General features: G+C 40.4%; 1 protein-coding gene across 5 annotated transcripts in view; it reads right to left on the bottom strand.

Moving 5' to 3' along the window:
* FNDC3A (fibronectin type III domain containing 3A) overlaps positions 1-19,699 on the bottom strand; it is a 119,912-nt gene that overhangs the window by 65,931 nt on the left and 34,282 nt on the right. For 4 of the 5 annotated variants that reach the window (XM_035553293.2, XM_035553294.2, XM_035553295.2 and 1 more), the window contains one exon: positions 13,908-13,983. The exons of the other annotated variant lie outside the window; for it this stretch is intronic. In XM_035553293.2, coding sequence (XP_035409186.1) covers positions 13,908-13,983 — 76 coding nt within the window. The remainder of the gene's footprint in view (positions 1-13,907; positions 13,984-19,699) is intronic. 5 annotated transcript variants of the gene reach the window in all.

Genomic DNA, 19,699 nt, shown 5'->3' with positions numbered 1-19,699 from the left:
AGTCGCTCCAGTAGCTTGACCACCATTAACTTGAGAAACTTCTGTAAGTTACTGGGTGCTGCACAGTCACTTGAAAAAAATCTGAGGCTGTTTAGATGGTGTCCTAGAGCACCTGCTCCAGAAAACTGCATTTTTTCAAGTTGCAGTGTGACAAAAGCCTTTTCTTTGAAAAAAAAAAAAAGAACAACAGCACTTTGAATAGCTGTATTTACTAACAGTGAATCTGGCCTTTCAAACTTTATTTGAAGACCCATGTAATTACACTGTTTCTTAATGGCTTTAAGTGGCTGAATAGACATGCTTGTAATTGGTCTTTAATTCACGTTACACAGTAGCTATTTATATTTGTGCACAGCTAGCCTATGTGCTTGTAATGGCCTTGTTACCTTCCTCCCTATCTTCCTTCCCCTCATTTGGATAATAAACTGCTTCAGATGTAAAACAGATTGCTGCACGAATGTCTACAAAAGGAATAAAGCAAAGGGAAGTTGTATCACCATGATTTCGATGAAGTTCAAACGTGTCACGATCATGTAAGCCATGCAAGCTGACAAAACCTCAGTCATCTCAACAGTCAAAAAAGACTGCAACTATCATCATCTAACTATTAATAACGCATGCACAGCCATATCTGTCGGGCCATGTGCTGCTGATTCATCCATTAGGGAAAAAAAAGCAAAACTATGAACAGAATAATAAAAAAAATCCCTGGATTCGAAGTTGCAACATTCACATGGGTATTACATTCTGGCAACAAAACAGTATGTGGACCCAAGCAGATAAAGCAGTTGCACAGGTGAAAATAAAGGGAAGTAAAGGGAAACCAACCTCCAGGTCTCCTTCTACAGGTACTCTCTCTACAGAACAACTTTTAGCATCAGAGGAGAAAGAGAAAGCATAGAGGCAGGACAATGCTGGCATCTTGCAGGCATCAGCAGAAGCCTGCTTGGCCTTGAGGAGGTCTGGAAAAATACCAGCTGGGAGAGCAGCTCCCCAGGCCTGGAGATGTTGCTTTCCTTCGTGGCCTGCCACCCTTCACAGCTACCGTGTGCCTGACCAGGAGATAAGGCGACCAAGACTACTCTTTGGAGTACCAACAGAACAACAGTAAATCAAACTCAATTGGAAGTTATTTCTTAGTTAACTTGAGGCCTTTGATAGAAGCCTGAACACTTTCACAGCTGCAGCTATACTTCAAGGATGTAGCAAAACAGCTTGGATCTCAAAGGGTGGAACTATAAAGAAACACCCTGGGGTCTCATCTAACAATTTGTAGGATTTCAAACAGATGAGACACCAGGCTGTATTCCTACTGTACATATGGTTAAAGAAGATCTAACAAACACAGTGCTTAGGCACAAAGTTGTAGCCTTTTCATTTTTACGGAACGCAGTAAAAAGACAGTTTAAATACACTGCTTCTTAGTTTCTATAAAGCACAAATTGTTTTTAAAGAATTAATCAGATAAGGAAATGGAGTAATGTTTTTCTATATGGGGGCAGTGGCTGATTCACCACAAGGCTGCGCTGCCATCGCGAGGGACATCAACAGGCTGGAGAAATGGGCTGACAGGAACCTCCTGAAGGCCAACATAGGGAAGTGCAGAGCCCTGCGCCTGGGGAGGAGCGACCCCAGGCACCAGGACAGGCTGGGGGCACCCAGCTGGGAAGAAGCTCTGCAGCAAAGGACCTGGGGGTCCTGGTGGACACCAAGGTCAGCGTGAGCCAGCAATGAGTCCTTGCTACTAAGGAGGCTGATGGTATTCTGGGTTACATTAGGCAAAGCATCACCAGCAGGTCAAGAGAGGTGATCCTTCCCCTCTGCTCAGCACCAGTGAGGCCACACTTGGAGTGCTGGGTCCACTCTGGGCCCCCAGTACAAGAGAGACATGGACATGCTGGAGGGAGCCCAGCAGAGGGCCACCCAGGTGAGGAAGGGCCTGGAGCACCTCTCCTGTGAGCAGAGGCTGGGAGAGCTGGGACTGCTCAGCCTGGAGAAGAGGAGGCTCAGGGGGATCTCACCCAGGGCTGTGAATCCCCGCAGGCAGGGGGCAAAGAGGCCGCAGCCAGGCTCTTGTCAGGGGTGCCCAGCGCCAGGCCAGGGGCAGTGGGCACCAAGGGGCAGGCAGGAGGCTCCCTCTGAGCACCAGGCAGCACTTGTGTGCTGGGCGGGCGGCTGAGCACTGGCCCAGGCTGCCCAGAGAGGCTGTGGGGTCTCCTCCTGGGAGAGCGGCACAAGGCGCCTGGACGGGGTCCTGGGCACCCTGCGCTGGGGGGCACTGCTGGAGCTGGGCTTGGGACAGGTGACTTACAGAAGTCCCTCTCCAGCCACAACTATTCTGACATGCTGTGATAAAGTAAAAAAAATAGCTATTTTCATGAAATTTTATGATTTTATTCAACCAGATTTCATCCAATTAAGATTCAATGTTATGAGCATAAGTTACTCTAAATAGCATTGTCAATTAAGATCCTAATAAGAAAAATGCTTTTTTTTTTTTTTCAAAATTCTTTGCCTTTATCCCTGATTTAGTTCAAACAGCTAATCAACTTTCTTCTTACGTTAGAAACTAACAAGAGATCCTGTATCAACTTACCCCTCCTTTTGTTTCATGAAGCAAGAAGTACAAGGCTACTTCTTTTCCATCAGTAAACAGTCAGAGAAGAAATCTGATGACCTGATTACAGAGCCAGGGGACTTAATCTTCTCAGACACAGACCCATCAAGCTTAACATCCTTTGCACAGGACTCATCCAAGTGGTTCCAGACTCACACTGCCCACACTAGCAGCTAAATCTCAGGAGCATGAGTTAATGATTTACAAGCTTGTGGGCAACACATTGCTGACTGCGGTCATGGGAACCGACTTTCAGGTGCATTCTCCAGTTGCAACCAAAGGCCTCAACTCCATCCCAACATGTACCTCCATTTACGATGTGAGATGTTAGATGCTCATGGAAATGGATGAGCTCAAACAGCTTAAAGGCAAAAAGTTCAGGGCAAAGACATTCATTGTGGGTACAACTTTGAAACAATGCACTCAAGTGAGATGCTTTCAGGATGTAGCCTGTCTTTTTTCAGTTTCTAACAGCCAGGCTTTAGCTCCAGAATGGAGACATGTCATTTAAGTATCTGGACCTGTGTGTCTGCATGCAAGTTAGGACCTTACACTCCTATTATAGCAAGTGGAGATCTACTTAGTGCAGACAGTGGAGCCTGAAGAGCTATTCAGTTCAAACTGATGTCAGCTGAAAAGCACTGACTGCACTGTAGCTAGTGACTAAACCTTCACTACTTATAATGGGAGCTTAGATCCAAGGCCACATATAGAAACACATTTAGACACCTAAAATTAGATGTCTTAAGAAAGCAGCTGAAGCACTGATATTTCCAACAAATGTATCCAGAACCTTCCTATAGTCAGGCTGGGTCTAGTTTATTGAAAGGAGGGAATAAAGGAGGAAATTGGAGAAGATACAAGGAAAGTTTAACAGATCGGAATATATAGGAAAATGGAACATGAAAAGGACAAACAGACTGAACACTTTATGATGAATATAGTAAATCACAAACTCATTCACATTTCAAAACGTGTGAAAGACAATATAGAATAATGCCTAACAGAAGAATGAGAAAGTAACAAACCATTGAAAAAACAAAGCATTAGAAGGCATTATAAACTTGTTTTATCCGTACAAAGATATTAGATATATTTGAAGAACATTTCAAATGGAAATCAATGATAGAAAAATTAAGTTTTCCCTAAAACACTTTGCAACAAATATGATTAAACATCCGAATTAATGTTTTCCCATTTTAACCTGGTTTTTCATTTCCTACTGCAGATGGTGATAAAAACAAGTCTGATTTGCTTTTGATCAAACTTTTGCCAAGTTTAGTTTATTCAGGGAATGGCACGCTTTAGAAATCTCGTATTTATAAACCTAACGAAATGGGCACAACAGTAATGCTAGCTGCTCTAGCTTTTCGCAGCACGGTCAAGTGAGCTTTTCCAGCAACAGCTTCTTGGAGGGTCCCTGACTGCCTCTTTAAGAGCTGGGGGAGACTGGGGCCACGAAGTCCCGCTCGCTTATCAGCCTTAGTGAAGGAGAAGGTCAGGCAGTTCCCAGAGAAGGGGGAGTCTTGGGGCCGCTCTTAGAGCCGATTGAAATAACAGACTTCTGAATTGCTATGGCTTATTCTGACCTTGTTTTACGCTTCTTTGCCGGTTTTGTTGTGTTAAACTGAATTTTGAGAGATGGTCCTCTCTCAATTTTGCCCTATTGCTAAAGAGGACTACGGAATCAAGTAGACACCTAAGCTAGTTTTAATTCATCATACTACTAGTAAGAGAAAAGCTACAACAGCACGGTTTCAGGGCAAATTTTCCCTGCCAATGATATTCAAACTAAGAAGCAGATTTCTCCTATGTGCCAAAGCCAGTACCTGAGCATTCGACATATGCTAGAGCAAGGACTTGAATTCATCTTTGTTTCTTTACTTTATCAGAAGGGGATTTCCCATATTTCCATCCAACCTCCATGCTAATCTACCTGTACAAGGCAGAAGAGTGCATCTGTTCCTCAAAATTTGCAAGGGCATTCATGCAGTCTGATTATCACTCTAAGTTATAAAAAAGCCAGTTCCCTACTTACAATTATTATGTCATATTGTGTCCAAGTCAAGGAACCATATCCATGTTTCATGGTCATTTTCTTTCCTTAGCATCTTCTTTTAACACAGAAGAGCATCAAGTCTCCTCTGCAGTCATACTTGTGCATGATTGACTGGTACCAATGTTATTTTTAGTTTGACTGTAGGCACCTGAAAATGCAATTACCTATACAAATTTTAGAAATGGTTTCATATTTAAGGCCATTTCCAAACAAAGATGCCTTCAATTTAAGTGACTCCTAGACTCAGCTTTGAAAGTCCTCAGCCAAGAGTTAGATGGCTTTAAGTCATTGTAGTTTGCTGTGACCTCATACTTTCAGTTGACTTGTTTTAGCTTTTTTCAATGCTTTTATAAAGCCCTCCATATATTTGCGACAGAAATTAACATATACAAGAGGATGTGATCTAAGTATCCATATCCAGTTTCAGCCTTGCATATTATGTTTAGTCTTCTACACAGCACTCACATGGAAGCAATGGATAGAAATCAACTTGAGATGATATATCATTTAGGGGTTTTTGTTTTGTTGAAATGAGTTGATGTATACAACCTTACATCTGTAGCCTTCAGAAGGCTACAATGTAGAAAAGCAGTAAAACATCTTTGAAGAGGAAAAGCACAGCAAATACAGTTACCTGTGTCATCACATAATATCCCAGTACCAAGAAACCAGGACTAGGTAAATGGAAACTGATGAAAAATTACTTCCCTCTTGGGCTACAGAAAGGAGGTATCAGATTCCTTGGGTGGCTCCAGTAACCGTTCTTAATGGGAGCAGAAACACTGAGCACTAAAAACCAAAAAACACTCATATGGGTTAACTTGTATGGGTTCACCCAGACTCGCAAGTTATCTAAAATACTAGAGATGCTCAAGAAGAGAATTCTTAATATTTTTTGCTAATTTGCTCCATTAATACAGATCTATGTGAATGTATGTGAAGCATACGTGAATCTACACGACGTATGTGAAGCATGGGCTGGACTGTGTGGAACTTCAAGTTGGTGATGGCAAAATTGAGAGCCTCTGGGTAAGGATTAAGGGACGAACAAATAAAGGGGATGTCGTTGTGGGAGTCTATTACAGACCACCTGGCCAGGACAACAACGCCGAAGAATTATTCTTTGCAGAACTACGAGATGCCTCGAGATCAACTCCCCTTGTCCTTATGGGGGATTTCAACTTACCAGACGTCAACTGGGATCACCACACGGCTGACACGAGCAAGTCCAGGAGGTTCATAAAGCACCTAGATGATAACTTCTTGGTGCAGGTGCTAAGGGAGCCAACTAGGAAAGGCGCCCTCCTAGATCTGTTGCTGGAGAACAGAGAGGGTCTTGTGGGAGACGTGGCAATTGGCGGCCGTCTCAGTCATAGTGACCACGAAGTGGTTGAGTTTAGAATTTATGGTGACAGAAGGAAAACTGTCACCAAAACTTCAGCCCTGGATATGGGGAAAGCAGACTTAAGGCTGCTCAGGGAACTAGTCAGCAAGGTCCCCTGGAAAACTGCTTTTGAAGGCATTGGCGTCCATCAGTGCTGGTCAATCTTTAAGCACTGCCTCCTAAAAGCACAAGATCAGGCGATTCCAAAATATCGGAAATCAGACAAGCGGGGCAGAAGGCCGGCCTGACTGACCAGGGTTCTTCTACTGGAGCTTAGGCGAAAAAAAGGAAGTGTACAGCTGCTGGAAGGAGGGTCAGGTGATGAGGAAGGAATACAGGGACACTGTTCATGTTTGTAGGGAGAAAATTTGTGTGGCCAAAGCCCAACTAGAGTTGAAGCTGGCCATGTCTGTGAGAGATGATAAAGGTTTTTTTAGATACGTGAACAGAAAAAGGAGAACCAAAGAAAACATAGGACCGATACTTGATGGGGAAGGTCTCCTCACAGACAATGACATAGGCAAAGCAGAGACATTTAATGCCTTCTTCACCTCTGTCTTCAACACTGATGATGGGCTTCGGGACCCGGGGTACCCTGAGCTGGAGGACCATGACGGTGGGAATGACAAACTCCCAACCAGCCCTGAACGTGTGCGGGATTTGCTGCTCCACCTGGATCCATACAAGTCCATGGGTCTGGATGGGATTCATCCCAGGGTGCTTAAAGAGCTGGCTGACGTCATCGCGGGACCTCTCTCAATTACTTTTCAATGATCTTGGGAATCTGGTGAGGTCCCATTGGACTGGAAGCTGGCAAACGTTGTCCCAATTTTCAAGAAGGGTAAGAAAGAAGACCCTAGCAATTACAGGCCTGTCAGTCTCACGTCAGTGCCTGGTAAAATTATGGAGAGGATGATCCTTGAAGTTACTGAAGCGCACCTGGAGGACAATGCAGTCATTGGTCCCAGCCAGCATGGGTTCATGAGGGGTAGGTCCTGCCTAACAAATTTGATTTCTTTTTATGATAAGATCATCCATCTAGTCAATAAAGGAAAACCAGCTGATGTGATCTTTTTGGACTTCAGCAAAGCTTTTGACATGGTTTCCCATAGGATCCTATTGGACAAAATGTCCAGCATACAACTTAACAAAACCATCATACGATGGGCGAGCAATTGGCTGACAGGCAGGGCTCAAAGGGTTGTGGTAAATGGGGCCACATCTGGCTGGCGGATGGTCACTAGTGGGGTCCCTCAAGGCTCCATTTTAGGGCCAGTCCTCTTCAATGTTTTTATAAACGATTTGGATGTAGGACTAGAAGGTGTTTTGAGCAAATCTGCCGACGACCAAACTTGGAGGAGTTGTGCACTCGGATGAGGGTGGAAAGGCCTTGCAGAGAGATCTGGACAGATTGGAGAGCTGGGCAATCACCAACCACATGAAGTTTAACAAAAGCAAGTGCCGGGTCCTGCACCTGGGACAGGGCAACCCTGGCTATACGTACAGACTGGGCGACGAGACGCTGGAGAGCAGCCCTGCAGAGAGGGATCTGGGGGTTGTGGTTGATAGCAAGTTGAATATGAGCCAGCAGTGTGCCCTGGCAGCCAGGACGGCCAACCGTACCCTGGGATGCATCAAGCACGGCATTGCTAGTTGGTCGAGGGAAGTGATTGTCCCACTCTACTCTGCGCTGCTGCGGCCTCACCTCGAGTACTGTGTGCAGTTCTGGGCACCACTGTACAAAAAGGACATTGAACTGTTGGAGAGTGTCCAGAGGAGGGCAACGAAGATGGTGAAGGGCCTAGAGGGGAAGACTTATGAGGAGCGGCTGAGGTCACTGGGCCTGTTCAGCCTGGAGAAGAGGAGGCTGAGGGGGGACCTCATCGCAGTCTACAACTTCCTCGCGAGGGGGAGTGGAGAAGAAGGGGACCTATTTTCCGTTATCACCAGTGACAGGACCCGCCGGAACGGTGTTAAGCTGAGGCAGGGGAAGTTTAGGCTGGACATCAGGAGGAGGTTCTTCACAGAGAGGGTGGTCGCACTCTGGAACAGGCTCCCCAGGGAAGTAGTCACTGCACCAAGCCTGTCTGAATTTAAGAAGCAATTGGACTGTGCACTTAGTCACATGGTCTAAACTTTTGGGCAGACCTGTGCGGTGCCAGGAGTTGGATTTGATGATCCTTATGGGTCCCTTCCAACTCAGGATATTCTATGATTCTATGATCTATGGATTTAAATAAATATTGTCTTATTCTTCAACTTTGTCCACTGCTAAAGCTGACATTGAGTAATTTAACAAACAAGATACAATATATCTAGAGGTGATATCACCCTTAAAGACAACATGGGGTTACCTGGCACTACTGCAGTGCCAGGTAACCTCGCGCATTCTCAGATCACCAGAGAATGACAGCATGTACTTCCTTCGATGCACACAGTGGGTTTAGGGTTTGGTAATAAGCTCTGGTCTTCTCGTGAAAGCAGCAACTTCCAATGACCACTAGCAACTAGGAAAGTCCCTTCTGAGGGGTTTGTGACAACTTGTACAGAATTTATGACCAGATCAACATTGGTGTTTAACCACCTCAAATAATAAATTAATCTTACATAAAACTCAACAGCTAAGCACCAGGTGTTACTTAGAACAAAAAAAAGTCTATTTTTTTGTTGTCATGGTTCAAATGTACTTAGACAGGAGTTGCATTTATTTTAAAATGTTCACCTTGGTTGCTTTAATGCTATCTGAAAACAACCAAAACCACATATCAGACCCGGCAGCAGGTAACAACTTTATTCATGTAGCATTCTGGATAATGGGCAGGTATGCTCTTCCAAAGCTGAAAATAAATTTTAGAATGAAATAAAGTTTGTGCTTCACTACTGTAATCTTAGAATTGATATGATTTTCCTCTTTCCCTCTTGACTTAGTTCTAAACACTTTTAACAAGCATTTTATTCTTTAAAGGGGAAAAAAAAAGAGGTTAAGATTGCTTAACTTCTATCCCAGAGATAAACCTTAAAACTGATACTTCATTTCAAAACATGAAGTATTTATGACTCACACTAATTTACATACCTTTTCTTATTTTATTATGAAAATGCCAATTTTCCTTTGCAGAGACATATATAACATGGTCTCTCATTATGTCAAGTAACATTTAATAGCCCTTAGCTGCAACTTGGGACTGTTATAAAATGTGCTCGAGATGAGTCATCTTCATTCACTTATTCTGCAATAGGAAGAATTCATGAATGAATGATCTGCAGTAATTCACTTCTACAAAGACAGCCCATTCATTTATTTCAAACCTGGCTTTCTGAATCACTGCAATGTAGCTGATTATTTCACTTTAACAGAAGACAAAATTTTGCTTAAGGAAAGTTTCCACAGAAGTCTGAATATTTCCAGTATGTGCGAACAGTTTCACAGATCTAAAAGAGCTCTTCTGAAAATAAGCACTTTGGTCTAACATATGGATACACAGGCAGATACCTTCCTGTCTCTCTAGCAAGAAAATCGCACTGTCTTTAGAAAGCAACCCTGACAAATGGTTTAAATTGAAGTTGTGTTAAAAGAGTGGGCGGAAGTCATTGCTATCAGACAAACCACTAGACAGCCAAACAATATTTTATTAAATCACAAGTTGGCCCTTGGTACAGAGAAATGCTCATTTAAAGTTGCAATTAAGTCAAAATATACACAACGGAAAAGCAACTAAGACCTAAGCTGTCAACTGCAGAAATACAAAATAAGCATGCTTGTTATTTTATAAAAATATGCATGCAGTACATCAAGAAAAAATACACAGTCATCAAAACTCTGTCAAAGTAAAGGAAAGAGATTAACCAAGGAGGAAAGATCCCTCAGCAACCACTGCTCTTTTGTCAAACCTACAGATTTTAAACTAGGAAATAAAATGTCCTTTTCATCACATCTTAACTGCCATGGAAGAGGCACAAGCTAAGATGCCACTTCTCACCTACAGTTCCAAAACATTCAAGGCTTTATAGATCACCTATGTGAGTTATACCTGCAAACAGCCAGCAAGTCAGTACAGAGACCTGAGTATAAATGTACTATTTTCTTCAGAAGCTTAGCTTTCAGAGAAAGCACGGTGTGCTCCTCTATTAATTGGTACTTTTCATTACTTCATTGATTCAAGGACAGCTCTAAAATACTCACTTTATTCACACTTATTCACACCTCTCCTTTCTCCTGGAAAGACAATGACTCTTGCTGTTTTCAGGCTGAGTACTTTTACCCTATGTACAGAGCATCCAAAGTAAGGCTAGTACTCTTTAGAAATAAAAGAACTATGACAGGAACAGCACAAAGACTGATGGATGGAGCACCTCAATTTTTCCAACAGACAGAGATATGGTGCAAGAAGTATATAAAATGGTTAGATTTATAAAGAATCCACACTGGCTTCAGCAGATACTGCAATCTCAACATGAAATGACCAGCAATAAAGCACAAGGGACAGAGATCTAGAATCACTGAAGGAACCGTGACTTACCAAGTCACCCACATTACCGCATCTGTGGATCTGTATTTCTGCTGGGGATCCATCCACAAGCAGCTCAAAACCTCTCAACCTCCTTTCTTATGTTTTTGTACTATACTTACATAATCTCAATTTAAGCATATGATGATGCAAATTGCCTTCACAGAACCTGAAACCATTTCAATCTTTGCTCAATGCATAACATGCCAAAGTCTTAGTATCCTTTGTAATCTCACATTTTTTCTCCCTTTCCTTAGGTACTTTCAATAAGATTTTACTCTACAGAGAACCTAACCACATATTTGTAAGGCAACACTTTGCTAAATATAGTTTAGAATACAGACTTTGAAAAGTAGTACTTGAAAATTTTCCATTCCTTAAAAAAAAAAAAAAAGTTAATGTTCAACATTAATCTGAAGTCCTTGTTATCTGTAGGATATTGAACATCCTACCAAATACTAAGTAAATGAAGCTCCCAAACCAGTTCATTCTAGAAAGCAAACATCAGAAACTAAGAGAGATTTGTTTGGTGGTCACTTACCATTCTACCACAAATAAAGAAGTGTTGGAAATCATTCATGTAGCTTTACAAGTATCATTTTGAAGGGGATAAGGGAATATTTTTAACAAAATATTACGTGCATTTCATGGAAAAAGCCCTATGCTTGTACTAATAATGCTTTTCTTCAGGTGGATTCTGAGCGTGATACAAGACAACGACATTAATTACATCAATATGCAATGTACTTGTTATACGTAATCGCAGTATTTCCGTGAGCAGTGTGCTGTCTTTGCAGAGTAATATGCAGATACACATTTTTAATGTATGTATTACAACGTCTTTTTACATAGTACATCACAGAGAGCAGAAAATGTGCTGTTTGTTGAGACTGAAGTCAATACAGTCAGACAAGAGAATAAAGATGGGCAAAGCCTGACAGGGAAACAAACTGGAAAACAGTATTATTTCACATTCTGATGACTAAATCAACTTGCTACTAATAGCTTCTCCACTCAGTTTCAGACATCTTTGTTTCTCCATGCCTTTTTCTTAAATAAGCATTTCTGCATGTTTATAATGCTTCCCCAAATTGTACTCATTACGTATTTCCGCAACTTTAACTTTGATTTGACCTAATAATTTAGTGCATACAGCGAAGAAAATAAGAACAGGGAACTGATGTGAGGTTTCCTTCTTTAGAGTCAGCACAATAGTCTCTTGTAGCTGTAACCCATTTTGCAGACTGGGCATCCATTTTGCAGCAAAGTCAAGGGCAAACTGTGTTTGAGAAGTTGTGTCAGAGCAAGAAGGACCATCAATACCAAATTACTCTCTACAGTGTGCACTACATTCACTACAATCATTCACTTTACAGAAATCTGTGCACAGAAGCTGTTGGGAAAGTAGGCATTCCTCATTAGTGCAATACATACCATGAAAAAGTACAGCATCACTTTCTAAAGGAGTTTCTTCTTTAAGCTGGAGACCCAACATGTTATAAATGTAAGAAAGATCTATTGACATAGCCCTTATAACACAGGGACATCTCAGAGCGGCAAAAACAGACCAGAAAAGCTATATTCATGTGAACATGTCTAACTGATGCTGTTCTAAGATTATGGAACGTACAAACAAAAAAAACCTCTAACTTATGATCTCTGTTTTATTACCAACTATAAGCCATGTTTTCATATACTGGAAAGGAGAAGGACAAGGAGAATGCCCATATAACAAGTGGTTTGCAAAAGTTGCAGGACTTTCCAGTAAAGTTGTAAAAACCATATCTGAGTTTACTCTTAATGAGTACCAGTAAGAATTGTCTATCTAATAAATATTCACTCTCATATTTAAAGCGCAGATAAATCAACAGTTGAATAAAATCACAATAGCAAGCTGCCTATTTAGAAAGCAAGAGGAATCAGGCAAAGATAAAAGCAGTATCATGAAAGGTTAGAACTCTATTTGTAAAGATATGATAGCAGTATTTTCGCAGTTCATCACACACACTTTCTACTTTCAAAATTACCATGCAAGGAAAATGACAAATCAATTTTTCTCCTCACTAAGCCCATCTGATAAATCAAAATTAAACCCACAAAAATGCAAGGTATGCCACTCCTCAATGTTGTGTGCAATAGAAGTTAAATACAATTTTTATCTTTTTTTTTTTTTTTTTTTTAAAAAAGCACCTTAAATTGCAGGACAAAATTACTATGTTGCTCATAGATATTGCAAAGCAACTATTACAGATACATTTCAAATAACGAAGTATAGAACTGTGAGCTGCAATACTGACCGACTTGTGGCTGAAATGAAGCAACAAGAATGTGCAACTGGCACAGAGTTCAGAAAAATGGCACTAATGAACATGTAAACTTTAAGAATTGTCAATGTAAAACTAATTACAGTTCAAGGCCTCCTTTTAATCAGTTCACTTGTAGCCCAAGGACGTGCCTATGACACTGGAAATAGACCTTTTGTCTCAGACTGAAAAGATGGGGAAAAGGAGCTGGAACTTCAACTTCCCAGGACAGTATCTGCTGGAGCTGAGCCAACGTTCAGGAAAAAAAAGGTAGGATTCATTGGCCCAGCAGATAACAAGCAAAAAGAAAAAACAAAAAAACAACAATCCACTATCTGAATCTGTGGATACTCTTTTATAACACAGTAAAATGGTATTCTAAACAAGAGCAATATCTGAGTTCTCTTTTCTTGCAGCTGCAGATGGGCTCGACTTGTAGGTATTTTCATTCAGAATAGAAAACAGCATCCAAACTGACCATTGCGTATGGGGACACTATGCTTAGATGAAGTGTTTGTATTTTGCAGCTGGATCTTGCTAGAACTCAGGAAGGACACCAAGTGATGTCCCTAGAGATCCCTAGGTGTCCTAGAAAACTAGCAATGGGATAACAGACAGTTACTGCTGGGATGGGCAAAACGATGTCCATATGATAGCAACAATTGAAAATACAAACTGAAACCAAATTAAGAACTGTAACTTTTGATTTGAGGTCTATGCAATAAACGAGCTTAGTCAAAAGTTGCTACAATAGTACTTGCCTGTTTGGTCTGCAGACTGTAAATGTCGTGTTCCTGCCCTCTCTGGCCACCCCAACAAGGGAATTTAATTTTAACTAATACAGATAAAAAGTACGTTCCTTATGGTACCGAAATGTAAATCCAATGATGCCTAGGCACATAATCTTTTAGGTCTTTAAGCAGCTTTTGTATTTAAAATTATTTTCTCTCAGTCTTTTACCTTCAACACCAGAAATTACCTTTTATTTATCCTGATGCAGAATCAGGAAATATTAAAAAAAAATTATCCATTTTACCTGTAATGCACTGAAACTGTCCATCTTCTCTTCTTATTGTAAATGCTTCCCCTGGATTAACTTGCACAAGAATAACCTTAAAAATAAAAGAGTGTTCACAACCATTACACAGGAATACGTTACAGAAATCTGTTATGTGCAAAAAAAAGTTTTACTGGGAAAAACACTTTTTTTTTCTGGTTGTTAAATACATTTTCCATTTCACATTGTTTGCTGCCTTCATCCCCACAGAAAAGTACACGTACAGATATTTTTAAACGTATTTTTCCAAAGAACCTAGGAGAGAATAAAAATGGGTAAAACAGTACCTGTACAAATTTTATTTCCTGGACTGCTTAATATAATTAAAATACTATTTCTACAGCTTAAATTACTCCAACAAACCACATTAACTTCAACATAAATCAAACCCTTACATAAAGTTTCAGAAGAAGCCTAGAACTCAGTGTTTGTATTTTAAACATAACTGCTTGGCAGTTTTCAACACAAGGGAAATATTGTGCAACTTCCTTCTTTTCATGATCCAAGCATGTTTGCACATTCAGTAATTATAAAACATTGTTAGAAGTAATAAGAAAGTGCACCAGATGCACAGCATGAAACAGTATGTATAATTTAATCCGCAGAAAGCTGTTTATCCTAGTTGTCTTTTTGTGTTCGGTGTTTTTTCTTGTAGTTTTGTTGTTTTGTTTTTAGACCAAGCAAAGTAGAATTGATAGAAAAGCACATTCAGCTGAAAAACTGCAAAAAGTTGACATAAACCAAAGCAGAAGCCCATTACCATTTTAGACTTCTGCATTCTCCTTAGAAACCTACCTTTCTGAAATAAAAAGTTTGTAACCATGAAGAACCCAGCTAAAATTATAAACAAAAGAAAATAAAGAAGAGCAGGTGCATTTTATAATTTCCTTTCTGGGCACATCTTCAGTCTCACTTGCATGTGCCTAAATACAGTAGGTGTCTCCCTCCTGATGTGAATCAGAGGTAGATCTCTATATAACTATTCAAGATTTTGGCCAAAAAATTTACTCTGTTAGTCTGCTAAAGTATAATTGGGCTTGTCGCTGCTTCTTTACAAAGAAAACAGGAAACTTCATTGCTACTCATTTTAGGAATACTGAATCTTCCTCTTTTGTTTAATTTTGCCTTTTGCTCTGCCTTTACATGTTCAGGCTCCCTTTTTTGTGCCCAAAATAGTGAGGAAAAGGCAGGAATCATATGAATTCCTCCTCCTGTTAGAACAAATTTACAAATTCCTTGAAAGATGACAAGTTTTACTCAAACATATCTGCAAATTTCATGAGATTTGATGGATGTTTACATTTTCAAACTTGGGTCTACGGGGTTCAATACCAGTTTAGCTCAGTTTTGGTCATGCACGTCAGAAATACTACCTTGAATTGTTTCATGTTACTAGAGTAAGATCTCTTTTCAGAAGCTTTCAGCTCTTTGAGGAAAACAACAATGAACTGTATCACTATTTATATTTTATCATGTTGAGAAATTTTCCTGATTATCTAAACTGTGTCAGAATATAAAACTCAGTAACAGTTAGCATTTAACTTACCCTAAACTTAGAAACAAGATTTTAGAAGTGAGCTTCAAATGAAGCTTGTATCTCTTCCAAAAATATTCTATTACAGAGTTTATTGAAAGGGTTTGTAGTTAGTATTTTAGCATGTGGATACCACCTTCAGACCAGGATGGAGGGAAATGTGAGTGATGAGTTCTAATGTCTTTTTCAGACCTCCCAAGCAGATGCAACTTTTTGAAGACACATATTTCATTGACTTACTTTCTCCTCTTTGCTACAATTGAAAGTTTTAGCTTGAAATTTAGCCTGGAAGTACTTAAAGCTTTGCAGAGGCATATAAGAATCCCTGTCCATCCACATGTACGGAAAAGTAGCCAGATTTGCATAAGTGCTTTGGGTGATTTAGGATGCCCTGACTTCTGGAAGCAGCCATCCTGGCTGCAGCTGGCAAGTGACGTGGCAGTCTACAAGTGTCACCTCAGTGTGCTTGGTGTCCACAGTATGAACTACGAGAAGCAGGAAAAGTTGTAAAGGTCTCAAGTTTTAGGGCAACAGCTGGAATTATTTATTCCCTTGATTACTTTGAAGTAAGATGGAAGAGGGGATGACTAAAATTACTCCATTGTTCCCATTTCTTCAGTGCTGATGCCTGGCTGAGGTTGGTGGCCTAGGTAATGATGCTGCTTTGGGAACCTGCTATTCCTCCTCTTCCAGAGGCCTGCCCCAACTGCAGCAAGTAGGCCACGTGCCTCTCGATATTCTTTTGGAGTGTTTTCTCCTGTGTGAAAACCTTTGTTGTTGGCTTCACAGCACCTCAGAAGATAAAGGCTCAACACTCCAGCCATGGCGTAATGCAGGGAGAGTGAGCACTGGTCAGCACTGGCTGTGCCATGTTGCAATGGGTCTACTGACGAAGACCAGCACTGCTTTCACACTCGTGTTGTCTGTGGGTTTTCCATGTCTCTGAGGGCATCTGAATCCCAACCAAGAGGGTGGTGAGCGTGGCTGACCTAATGCACATTAATTAGATGCTCAGGTCTCAGGAAGAGGAAATAGAGCTTTTTTATTTTTTTTCCCAATGGACTATTAGTCTGCTTGTACTCATTTGACTGGCTCCCACTTTCAGCCTTGCTTTTATGTTGTACATTCCCATTTATATTTTACAACTGTTCCAATATAGGCTGTATTTTGTTGCTAAGCATGCCAAAAGAGTCTGAATCAGGGCTGTAGCAATCTCAGAAGTTTCAAAAACCACCGGTTTCAAAAGCCTTTGTTCTGGAGTGAAGTGTGTCAATGTGACCAGTCCTACTTCTCTGCCTCATTGCTGCTGAAGCCCGGGGGTCATCACTGCTTTAAGAAGGATATTTTTGACACTCTCTCACCTCCTGAGTAGATACAACTTGTATGAAGAAAAATTAAAGCTATTCCTATTTACAGAGAGACTGGTACGCTTCTGGTCAGAGGATATACTACCAAAGAGAGACAATCACTCCTAGGGATTCACTCTTACGTAATAAAAGTCTGCTGCACATCATCAGAGATGCAAGAAAATCTCTCTAATGGAAAAGGTAATATGGATCTTTCACAGCATCACGGTAGGCAAATAAAACTTACACGCTGCTACTATTTATAGGTCTTTCACCTCATTCTCGAAGACTTTGCAGAGGCTTGCACGTCTCCTTGCCCAATGTGCTACCTCATCAACCCAGTGGTGTTAAGAAAATTGAGGCTCTCGTCTTTCACAGTGAACGTTCTCGATCTCAATCTCCTTCTTCTGCAACATTGTTGTTGGCTGGGACTTAATGAAATGCTTTGGAAAACTTTAATGGTTGAGTCTCTTTTCTTGTGCCTCATTCTTTTTGTGACAAATCCTGTTGCTTTATTTGAAAGCTCTGCTATCTGAAAGGCTAAACTTTCTATCAAAATCTAAAACCCCGCTATCCAAAAGCCAATATGCATTATTCTATCCACATTTCTGCTGCCCTCTCTTCTCAAGTAACTACAATAATCTGAAAAAACTTGTCATGTGCCAGTCTCAGTGGGAGGCACGTTCTACACAGTCTTCAAATGCCATTTCTCTTACTAAATCAACAAAACACTAATTAAGGACTTCACAAGCTTAAAAGAATAATGGGAGCTTAAGCCACTGAGTCCTTGATACAGGCTCTACGACCCTACAAACATATTTAAAGCACCACCAACTATAAAAGATAATGAAATTTAGAAATGTAATTTCTCAAAGCTAACACAACTTTGACAACATATTTTTGACTCGAGAATATGTTAAAGTATTACTACTAAGAAATGGAGTATTAGGTCAACTAATTTTGTGTCATTTTCACTAGGACTCTAAATTGTTTCCATTAAGCAGCTATTTAATAATGATCCACATGACCTCAGTACAGTTCCTGATAAAAAAAAAACCAACAGTACAGAATACCTTTTCTGGGGAGATTAGCATACAAGTTGAAAATACACAAGTGGAGCTACACATTTATCCTCAAAACCATTATTGCATACATAAAACAAAATGGCCAGCTCACATGGCTAAAGCTTGAAATATCTGTAGCATCAGTGGCCAAAGTCTATCACGGAGTTTAAGCAGTGAAATTTCATACTTTTCAATGGTACTTAATTCCTTCTACAAAGGACATTTTAGAAGACAAACTCAAATCAAATGAACAACATACTAAGCTTTTTAGTGGTTTAATTAAATTGGTATGGATTACAGAGGTTTCTTCTTAATGCGATATTAAAAGCAAAATCCATCCTGAAAACACAGAAAGGTATTGCAAAAAGAAATAGTATCTATTAAAACCCCTCTTTTAGCATGGAATATTTGACTTCTTTTTTTTTTCTCTCCTGGAGTTTAAAGCATTCACTTCACTGCCCATCCATCCACTGTCAGTTCAAGATACATAGCCTGGACTGGCATAGACCAGCTTCCCAACAGAACTCAATTGTGCCACATATTAGAGAGCTCAATATGGTTTTCCTGAAATCACTGCTAAGCTCAGGCAGCTGCTCAAGCCAAATAAGAGCATAAGAAATGTCCTCATGGTCTGGGTCAGTGGCCCAGGTCAGCAGTCCATTCTAGCACTTTATCTCTAATATATCAATTATAGACGCTATTTAGGAAGGGCAAAGGAGCCTGGGCAGTTTCTGCAGTCCATCTTACTCACTGTCCATGAGTTTGCCTAAACTCTTGGAGTCTGCTCACACTGTCTGCCTCCATAACCTCCAACAGCAGTGAATTCCTGAAATTCACCTTTTAACCATTTCAAACCAGTTTTCAACTAGTTAAGTGTCTTTAGTTCCTGTACTATGGGATTTGCTGAACAACAGTTCATTCCACCTACCTCCTTCATTATTTTGAGATTTAGCAATTTCCTTCTTTTATCCCCAGTCTCTGCAAACTGAGGGATCCCAGTATTTGTCATCTCTAAGACAGCTGCTTCGTCCTCTTGACCACATCAACGGTACCTAAAAACCACATCTGTACTAGCAAAGAGAGCAGTGCTCAGGAACATTCCCAGGTGCTGGAAAAGTCACCTGCAAAGATGAACTACGCTGTAGTAAGTCTTGATCACCATTTGGGTTGATGCCAGCAAGCACTCTCCCAGATGATGCTGCAAACTGTTCCAGGGACCACTTTCAACAGGCAGTTTGCAGACAGATACTCTTTCTGGAGGAAAAAAAAATAGTTTACTGGAACAGACTCGTTCCATGACATTTAGCCTCAGTTTCTGGGAACATTCCTGAGCACACTTGAATTACTAATACATAAACACTGCCTGACAGGAGCCTGGAGAAACATTACAATGCTTGCTTATTTGAAGGACTAGTTAAGGGACATCCTCTTTATCAGCTTTGATAAATCTATTCCTCATCTAAATCAATTTGAGCTGTCTTATTTGACAAATCCACTCTTATAATACAATAATTCTATATAATTTTTTTTACAATTTTTATCTCCCCAAAGAAACCCAAATTAAAATATAATTTTATTGTAGCAAAACTAGTATGATTGAGACCTACAGAGACATGCAACACAGAGTTTGACACACTATCAACAGATGTACCAATAACTTAACAATAATTTCATCTGAAGATCTCATATATGATTTAGCGTTACTAAACCAGTGTGAGATGGGATGAGAAAGCATTCAGATCTTGTATCTAAAGAATCAAAGGCAGTACGAATGCTCAAAGAGCAGCCTGCTCAATGTTCCCTAGTTTTTATTCAGTTAGCTTTTAA

Source organism: Cygnus atratus, chromosome 1 (genome assembly GCF_013377495.2).
Source record: "Cygnus atratus isolate AKBS03 ecotype Queensland, Australia chromosome 1, CAtr_DNAZoo_HiC_assembly, whole genome shotgun sequence".
In the NCBI taxonomy this organism is placed as follows: Eukaryota; Metazoa; Chordata; class Aves; order Anseriformes; family Anatidae; genus Cygnus; species Cygnus atratus.
The sequence above is the reverse complement of the archived record's forward strand: the minus strand, read 5'-3'. Positions and strand labels throughout refer to the sequence as shown.